This window comes from Molothrus aeneus, chromosome 3, assembly GCF_037042795.1.
Source record: "Molothrus aeneus isolate 106 chromosome 3, BPBGC_Maene_1.0, whole genome shotgun sequence".
Classification (NCBI taxonomy): Eukaryota; Metazoa; Chordata; class Aves; order Passeriformes; family Icteridae; genus Molothrus; species Molothrus aeneus.
In genome coordinates this window covers 8,126,872-8,147,564 of record NC_089648.1, presented here as the reverse complement: position 1 = coordinate 8,147,564, position 20,693 = coordinate 8,126,872, and the positions used below count along the sequence as shown (strand labels likewise).

The 20,693-nt window shown below is 38.5% G+C and overlaps 1 protein-coding gene across 3 annotated transcripts in view; it reads right to left on the bottom strand.

Annotated features, from left to right (window-relative positions):
* The window catches only part of NVL (nuclear VCP like), a 39,924-nt gene that overhangs the window by 17,848 nt on the left and 1,383 nt on the right, over positions 1-20,693 (bottom strand). For 2 of the 3 annotated variants that reach the window (XM_066546221.1, XM_066546222.1), the window contains exons 2-18: positions 19,991-20,064; positions 19,399-19,451; positions 19,211-19,307; positions 18,312-18,366; positions 17,513-17,779; positions 16,609-16,732; positions 16,244-16,320; positions 15,827-15,961; positions 14,268-14,369; positions 11,578-11,695; positions 10,968-11,112; positions 8,441-8,711; positions 5,513-5,731; positions 4,423-4,527; positions 3,591-3,653; positions 2,326-2,445; positions 1,094-1,193 (exon numbers count right to left, since the gene is read on the bottom strand). In XM_066546221.1, coding sequence (XP_066402318.1) covers positions 1,094-1,193; positions 2,326-2,445; positions 3,591-3,653; positions 4,423-4,527; positions 5,513-5,731; positions 8,441-8,711; positions 10,968-11,112; positions 11,578-11,695; positions 14,268-14,369; positions 15,827-15,961; positions 16,244-16,320; positions 16,609-16,732; positions 17,513-17,779; positions 18,312-18,366; positions 19,211-19,307; positions 19,399-19,451; positions 19,991-20,064 — 2,125 coding nt within the window. Of the gene's footprint in view, positions 1-1,093; positions 1,194-2,325; positions 2,446-3,590; positions 3,654-4,422; positions 4,528-5,512; positions 5,732-8,440; positions 8,712-10,967; positions 11,113-11,577; positions 11,696-14,267; positions 14,370-15,826; positions 15,962-16,243; positions 16,321-16,608; positions 16,733-17,512; positions 17,780-18,311; positions 18,367-19,210; positions 19,308-19,398; positions 19,452-19,990; positions 20,065-20,693 lie in introns of those variants that run through there. The other variant, XM_066546223.1, reaches the window with a different exon arrangement.

The following is a 20,693-nucleotide window of genomic DNA, read 5'->3' as shown; positions in this document are numbered from 1 at the left end:
CCCACCTTCCAAATTATATCCAAAATAGCTACTATTTTTCCTGTTAAGCCATTTCTCAGCAAAACTACATCTTGTCCTTACTTAATACATGCAGGTAAGAAATAACTGTGTCTCACTGTAAGCAGAATACCTGCTCTAGGTGCAGAGGTTCTTTCCAGAAGTGTGGTACCCACACCAGTATGGTTTTACCAAGATAGATTTGTAACCCTGTATTTCATTTCACTTGCAATATTCAGGAAAATAATCATAACCAAGGAAGTGCAACACCTTGTGCCTGTTTTTTTCTAAACTGACAACAAATTCCTTTATCTACAACCCACAGCTTCTACATGGAATTCAAATTCAGGAAAGACAGGTTTCTTGCTATGTATAAAACACAAGACTTCTCCACAATACAAAACAAACCCAAAAACAGAGATAGAAATTTGCTTGTAAAATGTAAAACATGATGTTTGTAAAGCAGACATCAGTGTTTAGATTATTAACTGAGAAGATGCTGCTGGAATTGTAAGAGCTGCCAAAAACCAAAGAGCCCAGAGAGGGAGCAAAGTCAGCTGTTAATATCCAAGCTGGACATGAAGCAACAGAAGAGTAACTGCTCCAAACAGTCTAGTGTGGAACACAGAGCCCAGGAAGCAAAAGATAAGCAAATGGAAAAATGACTTAACATGAGACAGATGTCTTAAGGAAAAAAAAAAAAAAAAGATATAGAGCAGAAAACTATAAAGCTCCTTTGGATAGAAAATCAATTTAAGCAGTAAAAGAGAAAAAAAAAAAAACCCAAAACATTTCAGGTCTCTTTTCTGCTTCTACATTGCAAGGAGATAAAGCACAGCAGTCAAAGGTATTTCAAAGCTTTTTAACAGCAATGATACCAGGTGCTAAGTGAGACACATTTTAAAGAGATTGCTATATCTCACAATACCACATGAACATGATTAACTGATCAGAAAAGCTTTGGATTTGAGCAGACACTGTAATTTTAAGTACAGAACTGGCTTAGTTGCAGAATTCAAATATTTAGGAACACGTGACTTTGTTACAAGAGAACCAAGGATGCCTGATTTCTTGTTTCTGACCTCTGGCTCCTCACCTGGCCTGTTTGTGGCAGCCATAATGAAAACCTGCTGTCGATTCTGCAGCCCGTCCATCTCGGTGAGGAGCTGGTTCACCACCCGCACACTGGCTCCTGACTTTGGGAGGAGAAATTGGTCAACAAATCAAAGAAACAGTGGGAATGGGAAAATTTCAAGAAACAAAAGATCTACTAGCTCCCTGCACTGAAATATTATACTCAAAGAAAAAAATTTCTTTTTCACACTTTCAATGGAGCTGCGTTGTGGATTCCTTCTCTCATACTCTCAGTACATCTCCATCCCAAATTCATGCTAGCTATACACTTCCCATGTATTTTAACACATGGCAAACCTTTTCTTTCCCATCAAAACTAAAGGACTCACTTGAAGGAGTACATATAAATATTTGTACTAGTTGTTCTGATATCTACCTCAATGAGAAGACAAAAATTTCTCAATATTCAGTTTTTTGAGGGAAAAGAGTTCTTAAATATTGAAACCTCTGAAACAACATTTTAAGCAGGTGAGGTACTGAGAGGTAAACAGTAATTCCATAGTAGTGACATCCTATAACCAAGCTTAATATCAATGATATTTTTGCCCTTGACGAGGGGGAGAGAAATGATGCATCTGACTCCATCTTATCAGAAGGCTAACTAATTACTTTATTATACTATATTATTCTCTACTATATTACATTATATTACATTACATTTAAACTGAATCTGCCAAGCACTCCACTCTGCACACAACTGCACAGAACTTGTGGCTGTCACCCCACAGTCCCCACACACACACACACCCCTGGCCCTGACAGGCCAAGGAAACAAAACACCATCACTGTGGGTAAACAATCTCCATACTGCATTCTCCTCTGGCACAAACACAGGCACAGCAAATGAGATAAGAATTGTTTTTCCTTTCTCTGAGGTTCAGAGAATGTGAGACCCAGAAATATTCTTAGGAAGAATCATGCCTTGCTTTTCTCTGTGGAGAGAAATGTGGCTACAGCTTAACCTGAATTTCTCTGGATTTTTTTTTTCATATATGCATACAAAAAAAAAAGTGTTAAGCTTTATAAACCTTGACCAACATTATTTCCCTCAAATAAAAGCCTAGTGGATTGCCTTTCTTGGGAAATACTGAGGTAATACTTGAGAAATACTTTTGGGTACTTCTGTTGCCTGCCATGTCCCAAAAGTTGTAACTGAGAGTATTTATTTGTGGAGATATCTCAAGGCAGACTCACCTCACGGTCAGACCTCCGAGGGCACAAAGCATCAACTTCATCAAAGAAAATCACACAGGGGGCAGAATTCCGGGCCCGCTGGAACACCTGGCGTACGGCACGCTCACTTTCACCCACGTACTGAAACAGCAAGAGAAACAACTTTGAAACAGTCTAAGACACAAAGATTTTGCTTGGGAAAAAAAATCAAGAGTTTCAAATGCTATTTAAGGTACTTTGCAAGGGAGAAATGCAATCTAGTAATCTGTTTTTTTCTGACAACAGTCCTTGTCTCTGTTTCCTCACTGATCATGATTTACATGGGAACTGTCACTAGCTGACTTTTGACAATTTGCAGAACATTCAGAGTTTAACAGAATTCCTTTTTTCTGGGCAAGAACTGTAACTTGCCATCATTCTGGTGATGAGAATTAACAAATAAGTCTAAATTAAGGACCCTGTTGTTCAGCTGTTCATGAACAAACCCAGAGAGCAATGTGAACACAAAGAACATCTGAAGTTCATAGAGCTGTTGCCTGAAGACAGGGGCTTGGTGGTAGGGAACTGAAAAGTCAGCCAGAATTTCCCTTTGAATGCTGAATTGTAGGAACAGGAGCTATGAAGCTGTAAATGCAAACAATTAACTTTTTCCAAAAAAACATGTTTTGATTCAATTTATATGTTAACACAGTCTCTGAATCACAGCCAGCCATTTTCTCTCTATTCCACAAGGAAGGTGGGCTCCTCATTAACTGTTTTATTTCCTACCTGTATCAGTACTTGAAGCAGACATATAAAAACATTTGGAAGAGATCAATCAAATCCAGTATGTGGGTTTCAGCTTCCAAATGACTGATAATGGAGCTGCAGCCACCTTGCTCAGTTCAACACATTCTCTTGACTTTGAAAAGGAATGAAGTTACATCACAGCACTTCTGAAGTCCAGTGCTTTGAAAATTTGAACTACAGCACTTTTATCTGTTGACATTTAAAATCTCCATGCTATAGAAAAGCAGTGATGCATGTAGTTGGTCATTTAGAAACCCTACTTCAAGTCAAGAAGGGTTACCTGCCACGTAATTTAAACTAAGATAAATATTTAACCTGCACATGTGACTTTTATCTTTTCACATGAACAACTTTCACTGCTAAAAACTTTAAGGAGAGGTTCAATAAGGCAATTTCAGCTGCACCAGTACCAGTTGTGTAATTATCAGGAATTTTGCTTGCCCCACATTTTGGACAAGAATTCCATAAATAACAAAAGCCCCATGATTAGCACATACCATATTTAGCAGCTCAGGACCTTTCACAGATATGAAGTTCAGTCCAGACTCATTTGCCACAGCCTGCAGAAAAGGTAAAGCCAGATAGATATAGATAAAGATATAAATATAGATATAAAACACACATTTATCATGTCTGCTTGGGTTCTGTCCATGGAGTAATAAATAAATATAAGGGGAGGAACACACAGTCACCAACTGTTTGCAAAATATAGAAAACAGTACAAAGTATAATTATATGCCATTGAGAGTGGGAGGGGAGCAGGGAATTTAGCAATGTGTTCTCTCTCTGAGGAGGCAGCTCCAGATTCACACCCCACCCCCCACACCAGCTGAAGAATGTCCAATCATTATGGGAGTTAAAGAGATATTCAACTGCATGAGAGCACCTGAAGACAAAATGAGAAACAATCTGAAATTTGCATGATTATCTGCATTTACATGGAGATGTGGTAAGAACTGAAATGCTCAAGAAGCAAACCAGAAGTATTTTCAGTAAGAGTTGCAGAGTACTCCCAAACACATAATTTAGCTACAGTAAAATATTCCATAGAGTGGTTATCCAATAGAGCTTCTCCTCATCTTTGCTACTTCTTCCTTAATCAACTTCATTCCTTCAAGTTTTGCAGAAATTCCCACTCCATTCAAGCAAAGTTGTAACTTTATGCAAGAAAAATCAAGTAACTTCAGCACAAAGGCCTAAATTTAGATTTCTGATGAAATGTGGTGCAAAAGGCCAACTTCTTGCACTATGATCCAGACTCATCCTACAAAAACATCCATTTCAAGAGGATTCTCCAGTGCTTTTAATGATGTTTAGAGAATGCATTACCTTAGCTAACAGTGTTTTGCCACACCCTGGAGGCCCTGCAAGCAGGACACCAGCTGGAGCAGTCAGGCCCAGAGCTTTGAACTGCTCTGGGTTTCTCACAGGTGCCTAAAAAAGAAATTATCATCCTTACTTCTGGCATAAAGAAAACATGAAACTTGTCATTTTAGTTACAGCTGGATGAAAAATCATTCATAGCAAGTTCTTTATTCCCATTTTTTATAGACTAAAAGAATAAATATTCAACCAGCACCTTAGTATCTTGCACTGCTAATTACCCCTAAATTGGAGAAATATCCTTATTCAGAGGCAAAGATTTTATTCACCAAAGTTACCTAAAGGTCTTAATGTTAAGTTTCCCTCTGGCAGCAAGATTGCTAAGCTTCCAGATAAGTTGTCCCCAATTCTTTGTGTGGTAGTTGCATAACCAAGGTTATTGGTACACAACTTCTAAAATACTTAAAGATTGAGCAATACAAACACACTGAAAGCAAGAATACAAAAAGCAAAATATTAAATACAAACGGCAGATTTGAAACAAATTCTGAAGTAAATTATACAAGCTTGACTGTTTTAAATAAAGATACTGTGTCACAGTCAGATTTTCTGAAAAATCTTTTGCCCAGGATTCTTCTCCTGGGAAGCTGAGAAGCCTCAGAGAAAAAGGAAAACAATCCTTATCTCATTTGCTTCTCCTGTGTTGTGCTTACATGTGGAATGTGTTTGGAGATGGTTTCATTGGTTGCATGTGAATTATTTTGACTCATTGGCCAATCAGGGTCAAGCTGTGTCGAGGCTCTGGAAAGAGTCACAAGTTTTCCTTATTACCCTTTTAGTTTTCTGTAAGTATCCTTTCTGTATTCTTTAGTATAGTTTAGTTTAGTATTCTTTAATATAATATGGTATCATAAAATAATAAATTAGCCTTCTGAGAACATGGAGTCAGATTCATCATTCCTTCCTGCCACAGGGCACCCCACAAATACAATAATTACAAAATATCCCTAAATCTTAAAGAAATATTGAAAATAAACAGGTTTATTTCCTGTAGGGAGGAGTGCAGAAGCTCTTTGGAAGGAAGGTTGGGACATACCAATATTGCCATAGTCAGCTCCTCCCGAACATCCTCCAGGGCTCCAATGTCTGCCCATGTCACATCAGGGACTGTGACAAAGCCTTCTCTCTTGGCAGAGGGCTGCACTGATGACAGGGCAACAATAAAATCCTTCATCTCAATGCACAGCTTCTGCAGCTGCTCCTCAGGCAAGGGGGCTTGCTCCTTCAGCAAATCCAAAAGTCTCTGCAATTCATCCTTAACGTACATGGAAAGGGAGAGAAAAAGATTATGCAACTGGGTTAGACTTCCAGAACCATTTGAAGGGCTTCTTCATCCTTAACATACATGGGAAGGAAGACAAAAAGATTATGCAACTGGGTTAGACTTCCAGAACCATTTTAGGGCTTTTTCAAAGCCACACTTCAACTATCAATCACATTATTATATACAATGCACATAAAATATGTAAATTACTATAAATGATAAAAATGTTTCAGGGAAGCTCTGTGTATATTTAACAGGTCTGAAGGGACTGAGCTGAGCTTAAAATCTTGATTTGGTTGCTACAGAAAATGAGCTAGCACATGTATTTTGCCTTCCAGTTGCTAGAAGGTAAAATACATGTTTTTTTGCCTTTCTACTGCTTCTCCCACACTGACTAGGAGAAAGGTATTTCCATGCTGAAATTTCCAAAAGATGTATTATTTATATGTATTCATTCTGCTTTTAACAAGAAACTGCTTTCAAGAGAAAGTGAAAAACTGCTGGACAGCACAATTCCAACAATTTGCAGAATATTCAGTTCTGTATAAACTGTTAAAACTCTTAAGACACTTGTAGAACAGGATTTAACACCATTGAATTTTAACAGCATTTCTTCAGCCTGGTCAGACCTGGTTCTGCAATCAGACCCTGCTAAAGTTTGGGCAAACAGGACAGAGATGCAGGGTAATGCTTTTCTGCACTGCCCCATGCTGCAGACCACAGTGACCAAGGGAGGTACATTCCAATTTCTCCAATCAGTTCCATATTGGGAATTGAGAAAATATTCCATCAAAGAACTTTAGATCTTCATAATATAAATGCATCCTCATTCTAAGGCTGTATCAAAGCAAATTGGTATTGTGCTACAAATAGAACTGTTTCAGGATTTTCATTATAAAATAGAGGGAGAAAAAAATAAATGTAAAAACTCTGTTAAGTTTCAACGTTTTTCCTACAGGAGTAGGAAGAAAAAGCATCACTTCCTATCAATTTCAGCTAGGATAGCTCTACAACTGACCACAAAGAAATACAAGTGCTTAGAATGCCTGATATTCCTTTTAAGTCCTCCCTCCTCCTCTTAACAGAGCCATTGAGAGAACCTCTGAAACAGCCAAGACCACTGGGTTTGTTTACTTGAATTGTGTGAACGATTTTTAAAGGTTTTGTATGTTTATTTTTCCATTATAAACATAACACAAGGGTTTTAATGACAATACCCTGTATTAGACTATGTCAACCTCCTGCCAGCTATCAAAACATGGCTTTGTTAGGATTAAACTTCCTCATTCTCAATGACCCCTTTGATCACGGGGATGTTGATAAAAGCTGCAGCTACCTGCCCCTCCCCACTTTCCTCTGGCTACAGCAGGCCCCAGGAAGCTCTGGGAGGTAGAAGCACCATGCTTATGTTACACTAATACAAAGGCTTACTACAGCTTTTTATATTGATTCTTGTCATCACAGCACCACTGCTCTCTGACAGCCCTCCTAAAAACAGAACCTGAGCACAATGTGCATTTCAGCCCACTTATCTCCAGACAAATTTTTAGGAGGCCTGCATATAATGAAGGCATATGCAGACTCCAAATGTTGAGAAGTAGGACCAAGGATTTCTATATAACCTTCACGTTACTTAGGCCAGAGAATAATTCTGGCACTTGAAATATTATTTTCTGCAACAGAGATCCAGCTGTGCTGCACTTTGACAGCTCCTCTCTTCCTCAAACCTGCTACAGGTACCAGACAGCACATGTGATTTACCCCAAGTAATCACATAGCTGGAAGGCAAATAAAGTCTGCATAGATACTTCTAGACTTGGCTTACTGTGACTCTGCCAGGTCAGGGAAGAGCAGCCCCAGGCATAATCACAGACATTTCACTGAGGGCACAGCAAACAGCTGCTGCAAAATATTCAGTTCAAGTCTGATACTTTTAAAATTCTGTTACAGTCAATACACTTCTGAAGAGAGAGACAGCCACTCTTTGAAACTCTGCTCTGTTAGAAGACAAAACAGCACAGCACAAACAAAACAAAAAATCCCAGGGTAAATCCACACCTTGTATGAAACAGGAACATAATTTTTAGGGGACCTACTTTTTAGGGGACTACTTTAGGGGATCTACTTTTCCAGGCCCATTATATGGGTCATTAGGAGTTATGTGTCACTGTCATATCTTCTGAAAAATCCTCTTTGCCCAGGATTCTTCTCCTGGGAAGCTGAGAAGCTTCAGAGAAAAAAGGAAATAATTATCTGATTTGCTTCTCCTGTGTTTTGCTGCTTTGGAATGTGTTTGGAGATTGTTTATCCAACATGTGAATTGTTTTAACTTCATGACCAATCACATCCAGCTGTGTCAGGACTCTGGAAGGAGTCAGGAGTTTTCATGATCATTCTTGTTAAGCCTTCTGCAAGTGTCCTTTATAGTTTTAGTATAGCATTCTTTAATATAATACAGTATCATAAAATAATAAATTAGCCTTTTAAGAACATGGAGTCAGATTCATCAATTCCTCCTTCATCCTGGGGACCCTGAAAATACCACAGTTATGCTCCTGCCTTAGAAGCTGCCATTCCTAAATCTAAATATAATATTAGGTTGGTTGTGGATGTTTGAGAATTTGTAAGTAATGACTTTCATAACTCTAAAATGGCTCATCTCCTCAGATGTTAAAAACACACCCCTCAAGGAACACATACCTTAGGTGGAAGCTCTGGTTGGTTGGTGGCCTCTTCCTCCAGCATGTCTGCTCCCATCCCTGGGCTTCCTTCAGCAGTGCTCCCCCCAGAGTGTGTGTGTTTTTTCTCATGCTCCTCAGATGTTAAGAGGACCCTGCTGACCGTGCCCATGGCTGCCTCCCTGCACAGGGCCATCAGATCAGCCCCCACGTAGCCCGGAGTCAGCCGCGCCAAGTGGCCGAACGAAAACGACTCCGGGAGCTTCAGCTTGCGACACAGAGTCTGAAGAATTCTGATCAAGTAAGAGGGGGAAAAAAAAGAAAACATAAAGATGGAGAAGAAGCTGTTACTTTTTTTTCTTTCTTCACATGAAAACAAACAGCATTTAATGTGTCTTTCAGTCCACGTGAACTGAAGAAGCACAATGGGAAGGTTTTGCTCAAGTAGGAAGTAACCAACACTGAAACCCACAGAAATGTGCTATAAACTTCCTGTCACTTCTTAAACAAAAACCAACAGCCTCAACCAGACATTGCTGATGAGTTTTGGTCAATTAAGTATTACAGGTCATTTTTCAACTCTAATATTAACAACTGACAGGCTAGGTTTCAGTGTACCATGGAGATGCACATTTAACCTCGTACTCCTAACAACTAAGGCTGCACTGGCTGTTCCATGCCACTTTTTAGAAATTTATTTATTGAAGAAACATCTACAACAAGCTGTTCTGCAAGAAGCAAATGAAATCAGACTGCGTGAGGAGCTCTGGTTTAATCTTCATTATCTTTACCTGACCACTGAAAGCAGAATACAACAGCAAAGCATCACTTCATTGGGAAAATATTTTTAAAAGGCAGCACAAACCAAAGAAGTCCAGATCAGTAACATACTTCTAGTTCCAATAAAAACTAGTTCAAATTATTTCTAGATCAAATAATGTAACTATAGAAAAGTTATTAAAAAAACCAAGGGTTAAACTCTTCAAAACTCTAAAAATTAAAATATATTCCATCTGTTTCCCTCCCCACTAGCAAGTTCCATCATCTCCTTTCAATCTTTATTAGGGATTATAGCCTGTTTCTCAAGACTTTTTCAACCTGTCTGACAAGAGCTGTAGTTAACAGATTGAGATGAAGTGTAAACAGTTCAGGACTACAAATGGCTCATTCTGAATTTGCACAAGAAAACACCAGGTAAAGCAAGATCTCCAGGTACACCTTCTCATCTCACTCCACCCCTTCAGGCTGCAGAACCACAACTCAGCAGCTCAAATCTTGCCCTCAGCAAGACTCACCCTGTAAATCAGCACACTGTGAGGACTTGTAAGGTCTGTGCAAATATTCCATTTTACAATAAAGAAAGAAGTCAATGCCACCACGCTTAACACAAAACACAACAGAAAGCAGGAGGAGGAGGGAAGAATTTAAAAAAGAAAATCATCATTATTCCCTGTAAGGCTACACCTCCAGGAACACAAATACAAACAAACAATAATATGAATGCCTGTGACTCCACTTGAATCTGTGAACAATCTTTACACACCACCCTGGCTCTGTCATCCCCAATTCCTGTCCTTCAACACTGTGCTATTTCTGGGAATATCATCATTTTAACATGTTCCTAAGAACTATCAGAGAATCACAACTCTCCTCAGGTCATCCATTAGTTCTACCTCTAGCCATCTGCATGTCTTGCCCACAGCCAAGAGGAACACAATTACTACAGGGCAGCAAATCTGGAGGAAGAAGGGAGGGAGGAGAAAAAAAATAAAAGACCCGAGGAGGAATAATGGCCTGAGTGCTGACAATGCAAAGTGGGCAACACTGCAAGCAGAAGTGTTTGCCTCTTCAACTTAGAAATATTATTATTTGAGAATAAGAAACTTGTCCTTTAACCTTTCTTTCCTTTCCATAACAAGATAACCTCTAAGTTTTTCTAACTTCCCTTCCCATGTTTTTTGCTGTTGAGGAAATGAGTAGCAGTTCCTTTTTAACTAAAAATGCAAAACCAGATTTATTTCTTGTAACTTGGTCTGATAGTCATAGATCTTTGGAGTAAACACAACACAGGATGACTGCAGCTCAGCTTAATGCCAGACTGGTGTATTTCCATGAGGAATGGAATGGAAGAATCCAGGCCTGTTGCTTCAGGTACAAACAGGCTTTTTTTTCTTAATTTATGTTCCTAATTTAAGAGTTACATAGGGAGCACCAAAGACAGAATGTTAACTTCCTGAACACCAGAAAAGATACATTTGATTCCATCATCTGTACTGTTAAGGCACTAGGAAAGCCATTAACATAATGTTAAAAGCAGATCTGCACACAAGAAAGGAAATTACTCCAAATGTAGGCACAGCTAGCAAGACAAATAGGAGCTCATTTAATGTCTTCTGCAATTTTTCAGTGTGTGCTGACCCACAGGTGTGTACAGGTACAAACAGAACTAAACACAATAAAGTACTTTTCCTTAAATTGTATGTTAACCTACACCTCATTTTCTTATTTATCAATGTATTAAAAAGAAAGTTTAACTTCACAACACATACTTCTCTCTTGCCCCTTCATCTGGGATCCCTAAACAAATTTCTCTGTCAAACCTCCCAGCTCTCCTCAGTGCAGGGTCCAGGGAGTCAGGTCTGTTTGTTGCTCCAATAACAAGGACCTGGGTAGTGGCAGCCACATTATTCAGGTCTAAGGGAAAGAAGGAATTAAGTCAGTACACATACTCAATACCTGTGGGACTCTAGTTCTGCAGCACATGATAGTAGTCAGCAGAGATAAACTAATCAGTCAGACTGAACTGCTGCTCATCTCTGCCTCTACTACCTAAAACTTGTATTTTGCACAATCAAGCAAAAATTTAAAAACTAACAGATTCATTAATTATTAATAAATTTAACAGGTTCCCCCATTATTTCTGTTTATACAACAGAGAGGCTTATATAATGCTATACAGACCACTGTGAAAATATTGCAGTAACACCCCTTCAAATTTATTATGATCTTCCAACCACTCCCCAGGCAAACTGTGTCAAAACAAGAAAAATTATTGCCACTATCTCCTCTCAAGGAAGCACAAGTCACTCCTGAAGGGAAGCAGACAGTGAGCCTGATAATTCTAAATCTGGTTTTAGCACAGCTCTTCCTGAAACTCACCATCCATACAAGTCAGGAACTGAGCTACAATCCTCCTCTCCATGTCCTTGGAGGCGACCTCTCTCTTAGGGGTGATGGCATCGATCTCATCAATGAACAGGACACAAGGAGCACTGGACTAAGGAACAAGGAAAATCCATAATTACAAAATCACACTGACACAGTGTATCACAAGAAAGAAATGTTTCAGGTTTTCTGATCTGTGACTCTTAGTGGAAATCTGCTGTACAATCAAGTCCTGGAATAATTCTGTTGCTCTTGCTGACAATCTGGAGAGCCTCCAGACTATGAAACTTCACTGATCTGAAGCTATGGAATAATTAAGGCATGAGACCTTAAATTTTAGACAGTCTTTAAACACTGTCTAAAATTTAAATATACCTCTGTGTTGCATTATGTTTTCCCTAAATATTCCATTGTGACTGCCTGCTGAAGTCCATAAACGAAAATCACACAAGAAAGGTCTGGCTGGGTTTGTTGTTTGTTTTGTTAGTGACATTAGAGCTGTGGAATTTCAAGAGTAGCATTATTGACACACAGAATGAAACAAAAGGAGCAGTAGGTGGTCATGGAACTTCAAGACTACTACAGAGCCTGACCACATTCAAAGAGTAAAAATGAGCAGTGAGAAACTCCCACAAGTTCTAAAATTCCATTAACTTTATCAAAAGCCAACAATAATACAGATTAATAATTAGTGTAACTAATATAACAGTGCTTAGCTGATGTAAGATCATTAATATTCCCAAAAAGCACTAGTAGTGCAAAGGGATACTGTGAAAAATGTGTATTTTATGATTGGCTTTTGCCAAATATTAAAATGAATATTAAATGTGTTATGCTAGAAAGTTATGCTGTATTAATTTTTTTAAGTAGTCTGTTAAATATAGTTTTAGGTTACAACATAATGTTTAAATAGAAACTATGTATGTGGGATATTTTTTAAAAGAAAGGAATGAGGTACTCCCACTGAGATAGCAGCCACAGGACACCTAAATCTTTCAGAGAAAAAAGACCAAAAGCAGTAAAATATTTATTGCCCCATTATCAGGAGAAATCAACTTCTTCCTGCCTCGCTCAGCCCAGCAAAAACCCTGACTGAAACTCAGTCAGGATTCAGAGGAAGAAGTTGACACTGACCAGACAGAATCCTGTGTTTGAATGGAATTTATGCATCCTGTATGAGGTGTATGAATGTGCAACAGGCTGCTGCTTTTAAGGGTTAATCCTCTGTTAACGTGGGTCCTTTTTCAGGCTTATTTTGCCCAGAAAGAGGTACCCAGACTGTCCATAACTCTTTGTTTTTATTGTCTCATATTGTCCTAAATCCAAATTGTCCAAATTTTTATTACTCGAATCATATTACTACTTTTATAACCATTTTATTACTATTAAACTTTTAACATTTTAAAAACAAGCGATTGGCGTTTTTCACAGATACTTAAGGAAACCGGAATTTTGTTCCCAAAAAGCCCCAGGTACAAAACCCGCGTGGTTCCCCCTCGGCGCTGGGTGTTCCCAGCACCGGCTGCGCCATCTCCTGGTTATTCCCGTTCCCGCTGGGACTGAGCGGGAAGGGCCATGCAGATTCCACACCACCCAAATAATGAGGAATCTTTACTATTGTTTTTATTAGTATTTATTTTGTTTTTATTATTTTTATTGGTTTTATTTTTATAATTATTATTATTATTTTTTATATTTTCCCCTGCACGAAAACTGCTGTGAAAACTAAGTGGGAAAACTTAAGGGAGACTATCAGAAAAGCAAGAGATTTTATTTTAGACACATTTTATGCAATAGATGTTATTTCTGTAACAGTAATTTAGAGCAACCTCCCCTTGATCACTACACCTACAAAACATACATAATTTCTAAAAACTCCTTGCCATAAGCTATGTAATATTATTCTAAACAATTTCTCAACAAGGCTCTCTAAAAATTAAAATGTAGTTGCATCAGGAAACATAGCAAACAGCTTTGCAAACAACCTTTCTGCCCTGTTTAGGGGAATACTTTAAACACCTACAAACAGTTTCAAGGGGGAAGAGAAAAATGAAATAAAGTCAGAAAACCAGAACATTCTCAGAGGTCAGGAACAGAAGACTGACCTCATGAAATAAAACATCAGCCCCATACTAAAAACCAGAAACATCTGCATTTCTTTATATTAAAATTAACTCAACCTGTCTCATTCTCTTTGCTTCCTACTACATCCAAAAGCAAGACTTCAACTTTAACTTTTCTCCTGCTCTTATCATGTTTGTTCCAAACTTCCTGCTTTCTACCTGGACTGCCAAAGCCTAAAATCTCTCACATCCACTCAAATTCCATGCCAAACAAATCCAGCAAAAACCCCTTGTCACAAAAAAAGCACAGTGAACTGCTCTTATTTTTTTTTTAAATCTATCAAGCCAAGCAGATCCAAATATTCAAATAATTTATGCTGCTCTCTTTACATTGCTATGATGAACCATCTTTTGTCAAGGCTTCAGAACAGAAAGCTTTGTGCTCTGTGACATCGTGGCAGTACAATGGAATTCTGGTCACAGGAGGGGACACCAGTCATGTGTGCAGCAGGATAAAGATTCACTCACATTTACTCAAATTCAAAGCACAGCAACAAAGTATGAATCTTCACAAAGAAAAAGATAAACAATTCACAGAGCTATTTCCAGTGTGTGCCTTACCACAGCCTGCTCAAACAGCTCCCTCAGTTTCTGCTCAGATTCCCCTGACACTCCAGACACAATCTCTGTTGCTGCCACCTTCACCATTGGGAGCTCCAGCTCCTGGAAGAAAATCCAGAGGTTTAGAAATGCTGGGTGCATTTATGATAAATCCAGAGGTTTAGAAATGCTGGGTGCCCTTGAGGACAAACATTTTTCAATAGGACATCTTTTAAACCTACAAATTACGTACTCATGACTAAAGATTTAGGAATTTTTAAAAAATAGAAGGAGCATTCTCCAACTTAAAAAAAACCCCAAAGCATTGCTTAGCAGTGTGGAAGGTATTCCCCACCAGGTTTGGTTCCCAGAGTCCTGTTCCAGAAATATCTGTGCAGGATTGTACAGTAAGACACTTGCAAAGCTCACGCTCAAAGTTTTCTGCTATTAAAAATAAATAAATACAACTGCAATTTTAATAGACTGTAGCACAGTAGTGCCACAGGTTGTTGCAGCCTATTTCAAGCTCTTGGAATTATATATAAAAGAAAACTATCCCTAATATATAAAAGAAAATGAACCCTAATTTATGCAACTCAAGGCTACCAGAGACCCTACAGTGCTTAAAGATAATTTGCTTAAAAGAGCACTACTGAAAATCTCTTATTTAAGAAAAAAAATATTTAAGAAGCAGTCATTAAATTTATTTAATCTCTAAGTTTTTCACTTGGGACATGCTTCTTTCCTCAAGTGTAGTACCCTTCCAGCATACAAATACTTACTTAGAAGAATTAAATATCATCAAATGATTCAAAGGGTTCCATTTTAGAATAAGGCATTAGAAAGAAAAGATCTAAATATTCTTAATTAAAACATCTGAAACAATGTCAGAAGGGTGTAATCACATCTCAGGAATAAATATCTTTATCTGCACTACAGAAGTCAGTAATTTACATGAATCTAAATTTAAGGTTATCATCAGTAACATTTAAGGAGCAACTGTATTAAAGAAAAGGAAATGCCCATGGTTATCACTGAGAGCCTTACAAGTCCTTAGATTTATATCCAAAACAGGATCAGTAGCAGAGCAGGTTCACCATCACCCCAAACCATTAACACCAGTAGTGTCATGGGCTCTGAAAACATCAGTATGACACAGGCAAGGCAAGATCCAGTTTTGGAATTCAGAAATCAGCTGTTTAACAACCAACAGAATCAATGTCATCAATGTGATCAGTAATGTTGAGTCTAGATTTGAAACAGTAAGGTAAATTTAACCAAAATTATCTTTCATTTTTACCCTTCTCAAAACACCTGTGCCTGTGTTGCTCTGTTCTGGGAATGCCTCAAAACAGTTAAATCACAGATAAAACCTTGTCACCATGACTCTTTATGTATGAGCTTCTATCAAGTAAAGATTCAGATGGAATTCAAACAAAGGAAGTAAAGATGAACATATTTCAGACTATCACAGGACAGCTAAAATAAAAAGCTCCAGTCTCTCCTGAAAGAATATTATTCTCTCTCCCTCTAAAAGCAACTCAGAAAAGGAAGAAGCTGTAGATGTGAAGCCATCTCACCCCAGCAATTGCCTGTGCCAGCAGTGTCTTCCCACACCCAGGGGGGCCATGCAAAAGGAAGCCCCGAGGTGGAACCACCCCTAAGTGGGTGTAGACCTCAGGATGACGGATGTGAAGGAGCATCTTGCAGATTTCCTGGTAACAACAAGAGAAATCTACATTTAAATTGCAGAAAATAGTATTTGCTGTTCCTATAGACAGGGGAAAATAAAACAAGTTCTGTTTAACAATCTGAATTAAATGACTGCTTAAAGAAAGATTAATTAGAGAAAAACCAACAACCCCCCCCTTGCTGCTGGTTTAAGCAGCTTTACTCAGTGCCATGCACATGAACTCTGCAATATTTCTCCTCTGCCATTTTTCATGACACATTTTGTTCAGTGCATCCTGTAGCCCACCAATAACATTGTAACTAACCTTTAATGTTTCATCATTGCCTCCTACATCCTCAAACTTCACTGAAGGGTGGTAAAGCTCTGACCCCTTATTTCTCACTGTTAAGGAGGAGAAGACACTAATTTAGCCATGCTATAAATGTATTTGCTAATCCTGAACAAAACATACTCAGCCTAAACAAAAAGCTGAGCACACAGAGTAATATTATTTTTTAGTAGTAGACATAGGACTGCAATATTATTTTAGTACAACATTAGGGCTAAATTTCTTTTAAAAACTGCCTGGGGTCACTTATCTGCACATCAGAAAGCATTTTTCTGGTAACAGATTCCATGGTCTAATATTATTTCTTTGTTTGGAGTAACACACCAAAAATAACTTCTCACCTTTCTTAAGTAACATGGATTCAATTTCTCCATCTACGTCTGGAAATTCTCCTTTTTTCCTTTTTGCTCTCCTGCCCTTTGTCTTCTTTCTTTCACTCTCCAAGACAGAAAAGTCTGTTGATTTCTAGGACATAAAACCAGAATTATATACACAAAAACCTTCCAAGTCAGTGAACTTCTGCAAAAACTTAACAAAATGGGTGTCTAAGATGCTTAACTTACACAAATTATGTAAGTAAAGACAAGCAAGCCAGGAGCTTACACCTTTTTGCAGAAACTCTTTTTTGTACTTAGAATGTGCCTTATTTTTAAATGGGTTGATTACAATAGTCACTTTTTTTGTTAAGAGAACATAGTAATGAGCAAAAAAACCAAACCCAAACCAAACAAACCCCCTAAAAACTACTAACCAAAATCAGACAGCAGTTATTTGCATGCCATGAAGGAACCCAATTTGGGCATGAATACAACTATACAAATGTATTTACTCCACTGGAAACGAGTTTTATTTCTAGTAAGTCAAAAGGGGGTGTAAGAAAACATTATTCAGTGCTAACACAAGCTAAGTGCATCTGAGAGAAGGACTATTACAGGGTAAAAGAAATAAAAAGAACTTTCCTCTTTTCTCCAGGGTCACTAAGACTTCACCACTGGCTAAGCAAGCCACAGGCCAGGTAGGCTGGTGCAAATGCAATAAATAACAGCCACATCCCACTCATCTTTCTCTCAGTATGGGCACTAATCTGGGCCTCCTCGATACTGAGAACTACATTTGCCTCAAAAAAAATCTGGAAGAAATTCATTACTTGGTGACTTTCTACCTTCTGTACAAACATGCTTGAAATGTGCCAATTCTATTCATGCATCTGCTTAGAACACCTTGGGTTTGTGAAACACAAAGTACCTCAGAAATCAGTTTCTTTTCCTCTCCTTCTCCATCCTCAGAAAGGTCAATGAAGAAGTCTTTCCCATCAGGAGTTTTATCAATGAACCAGCCACCATCAGAGATTGGTCTGTCACCTCTGGATTCTGGTGTGAGGGTGCTTGTTTGAGGTGCTGTTCTCACACGAGGAGAGGTCTCCACTGGCTCATTTTTTGGAGTGGATGGAACAGAATCAGGATTTCCTTTCTTGTACAAGCTCAGCAGGGAACTGTTCATGTGATTTGTAGACTGCAGATTTACACATTTGTAAAGAAAATACACAGGACTGGTTTTAACTTGGATTATTTATATTTAGAGGTCAATGAAAACAATTTGATAAACATAATTCAGCATTATCTCTGCTGGAGAAAATAGGCAATGCATCTTCCAACCCACTCCTCTGCAAACCAAATGACTGCATAGAAACCTGCATGTGCTGGCTGAAGGGGCAGCAGCCTGTGCAATTTACCCTGGAATGACTCCTGTTAATGGGCAGGCTCCTCTTTTGGCAGGAGCTGAAGATCACAATTCCTTCAATCACTTCACCCATTTGACAGCCAAGTCCTTCAGGCTCTCAGTGTGCCTTCCCAAAGGTGATCCCCCACCACAAGTTCCTCTTTTTCATTCAGGAAACAACCTCCTTCCAGCTCCAGAGATTCTCAGCTGGAATTGCTAACTCTGACTAGACCTTATCTCTATCCCCCCTTCCAAATTCTTCAATTTCACAACACAGAATCATTTATTATGGAAATAAAAACAATCATAATAAAATACAACTTACTAGATCTTCTGGATAATCATCATAGTCAGAGTCATCTGTGCCACTTCCAGTAGTGCTTAACAGGGAAGGAAGACAAAAACTATTAATTTATCAGAGCAGAACTGCAAGTGAGACATCTGTAAAATCAAACAGAAGTGATTTCCACAATGTGGCTCCCCATAATCATGGTATGTAGCCTAATGCTGGAGAAAAATTCCTGACTCCCATGCTCTCAATCTTCTAGTATGAAAAGTCAAAAAATGCATCCTTTCCAAGTGTGTATGAGTTGGATCAACTTGCCAACCTGTCTTAAAGACAGACCTACATAAAAGTGATGTAGTTCACTATGATTCAGTTCACCAAGGGAAATAGCAGCAAATCACTGCTGAACCAGACCAATCCTTCTGACAACAGTGTCCTACTTTCCCATGAGATCCTTCATATCTATCCCAGGTTAGGGAAAACACAACACTCCATGGGATTATGGACATGGTTAGGAGTCAGGAAATCTTCATCCCCCACTGGTGATTTACTCTGAACAGCCTGTCTGGTAGTCTCATCTCTCAGATGTGGCCAGTATCTCCCACACCCAAAAACGACTAAGAACAAAACCAAGGAACTGAAACACGTGAGGAACAGGGCATTATGTGGAAAACTATCAAGGAAGCCATCAGGTTGTCCACTAATTCAGGACTGTATGCTCCTCACAACAGAGAAATCATGATTGGCTCTAATATCTGCTTGTCTTCAGCACGAAAAAAAAATTTCCAGTAACTACAGGTAACTTCTAAAGAGCACAAGCCTATGGGATCCACCTGCACCCTTGAAGCAACCAAAATGCAATAAACCAAACCCAGAAAGCTTTAAAGAACTGGTAACAGCAATGGCATTATTAATCTAGTAGTAAAAACTCTTCTTACTCATTTTTCTCTTGCTGTCTTGCTCTTTTTGCCACATGCTCAGATTCTAAAACTGCCAAATCTTCACGCTCCTTTTCATTGCTGATTATTTCAAACACTGCAAGAAAACAGTTCAACCATGTTAAGAATTAACAGCCAAAGCACAATCAAAGAATTGGGCATTTTGGACACTGTATTAACAGACCTACCCTTTGCAACTTGTATTCTAAAGGCATTTCTTTTTCTTCGACCATAATCTACACTGAAAAAAACCAAAATAAACAGGTTACACCAACTGGTTATTCCTTCAACATAGTGTCATTCCCAGTGGAAAAAGTACATGGAAAGTAGAATCCCAAGCTTCCACACAGGTTTTTATTAAAAACTAACTGGGCAAAAAGGTGATTGTCCTGCTGAGTAACTGAGCAAGGTATTAATTAGTGTCTTACTGGATCCTCTGTCCCTCCCCATGTCTGCACTGAGGTGTTGCACATTTTAAACTCACTGGGGTAAACCCCGACATGCTGCAACGAATCTGCAGCTTTTTATTTAAAACAAAACAAAAATCAACCCATTAAAAACCCAAACCACAGCTAGATCTTAGAATGCCAATGAATTAACAAAATATGAGTCATTAAATGTATCAGCAGAGGGAAGCAAAGCAATCTTACTGCTTCAATCAGCCTCAACAACTACTAAGGAAGGTAACATAAATTATAACTTTAATAATGAATGCAATAGAACAAACTAATATATTCTACATTTTGAACACAGGATGTAAGAAGACAAATGTTGGCTCACCTGTAGGTTTTCTGCAAATCAGATGCTAGAACTCCAATGTCAACATACTGCCCACATTTACTACTTGCAAGATACTGAAATGAAGAATTTGAAGCAGGGAATAAAATCTTTGTCAATCACTTCACCAGAACAGCTGGACCAAATATGCCTATTTTAAATTCTGCCCTCCTTAAAAGTTGAAATGAGAATCAGAATCAGCTTTTCACTGCCTTGCAACACACCAGACAGTATCTCCCAATGAACTGGGAAATGTTTATTAAAGCACAGATTCCTGGGCAGCTCTGCTTCCTGGGGAAAGGCAGCATCCTACATTTGGGGGCTTCTGCTGGGTCAATTCTGTTACTTTTATTTAGCAAGAAAGCTTATTTAGAAAATGCATCCATCTATATGAATCAGGAGGGATACTCTCATAAGAACAACTTTAATCCTTACAAGACATTTCAGAGCATGCTATAGAGAACTGTGTTGATAAAGTCAATTCTCTCTCTCAAGCCTTTTCATTGCTGTGACAGCAGCTAATCCAACCCATTTTCAAAGCCCAATTATGAAAGTGTGAGAAAATGTACTAAATTTCATGTACAACTGTACTCCACTTGCTTTCTTCCCTCACTCTCCAAACCAGCAGCAAGAACTTCTGATACCACAAAGATAAATCCTTCTTGAAAAAGTGGAAGAAAATATAGAATCATCCTAAAAGATCTGG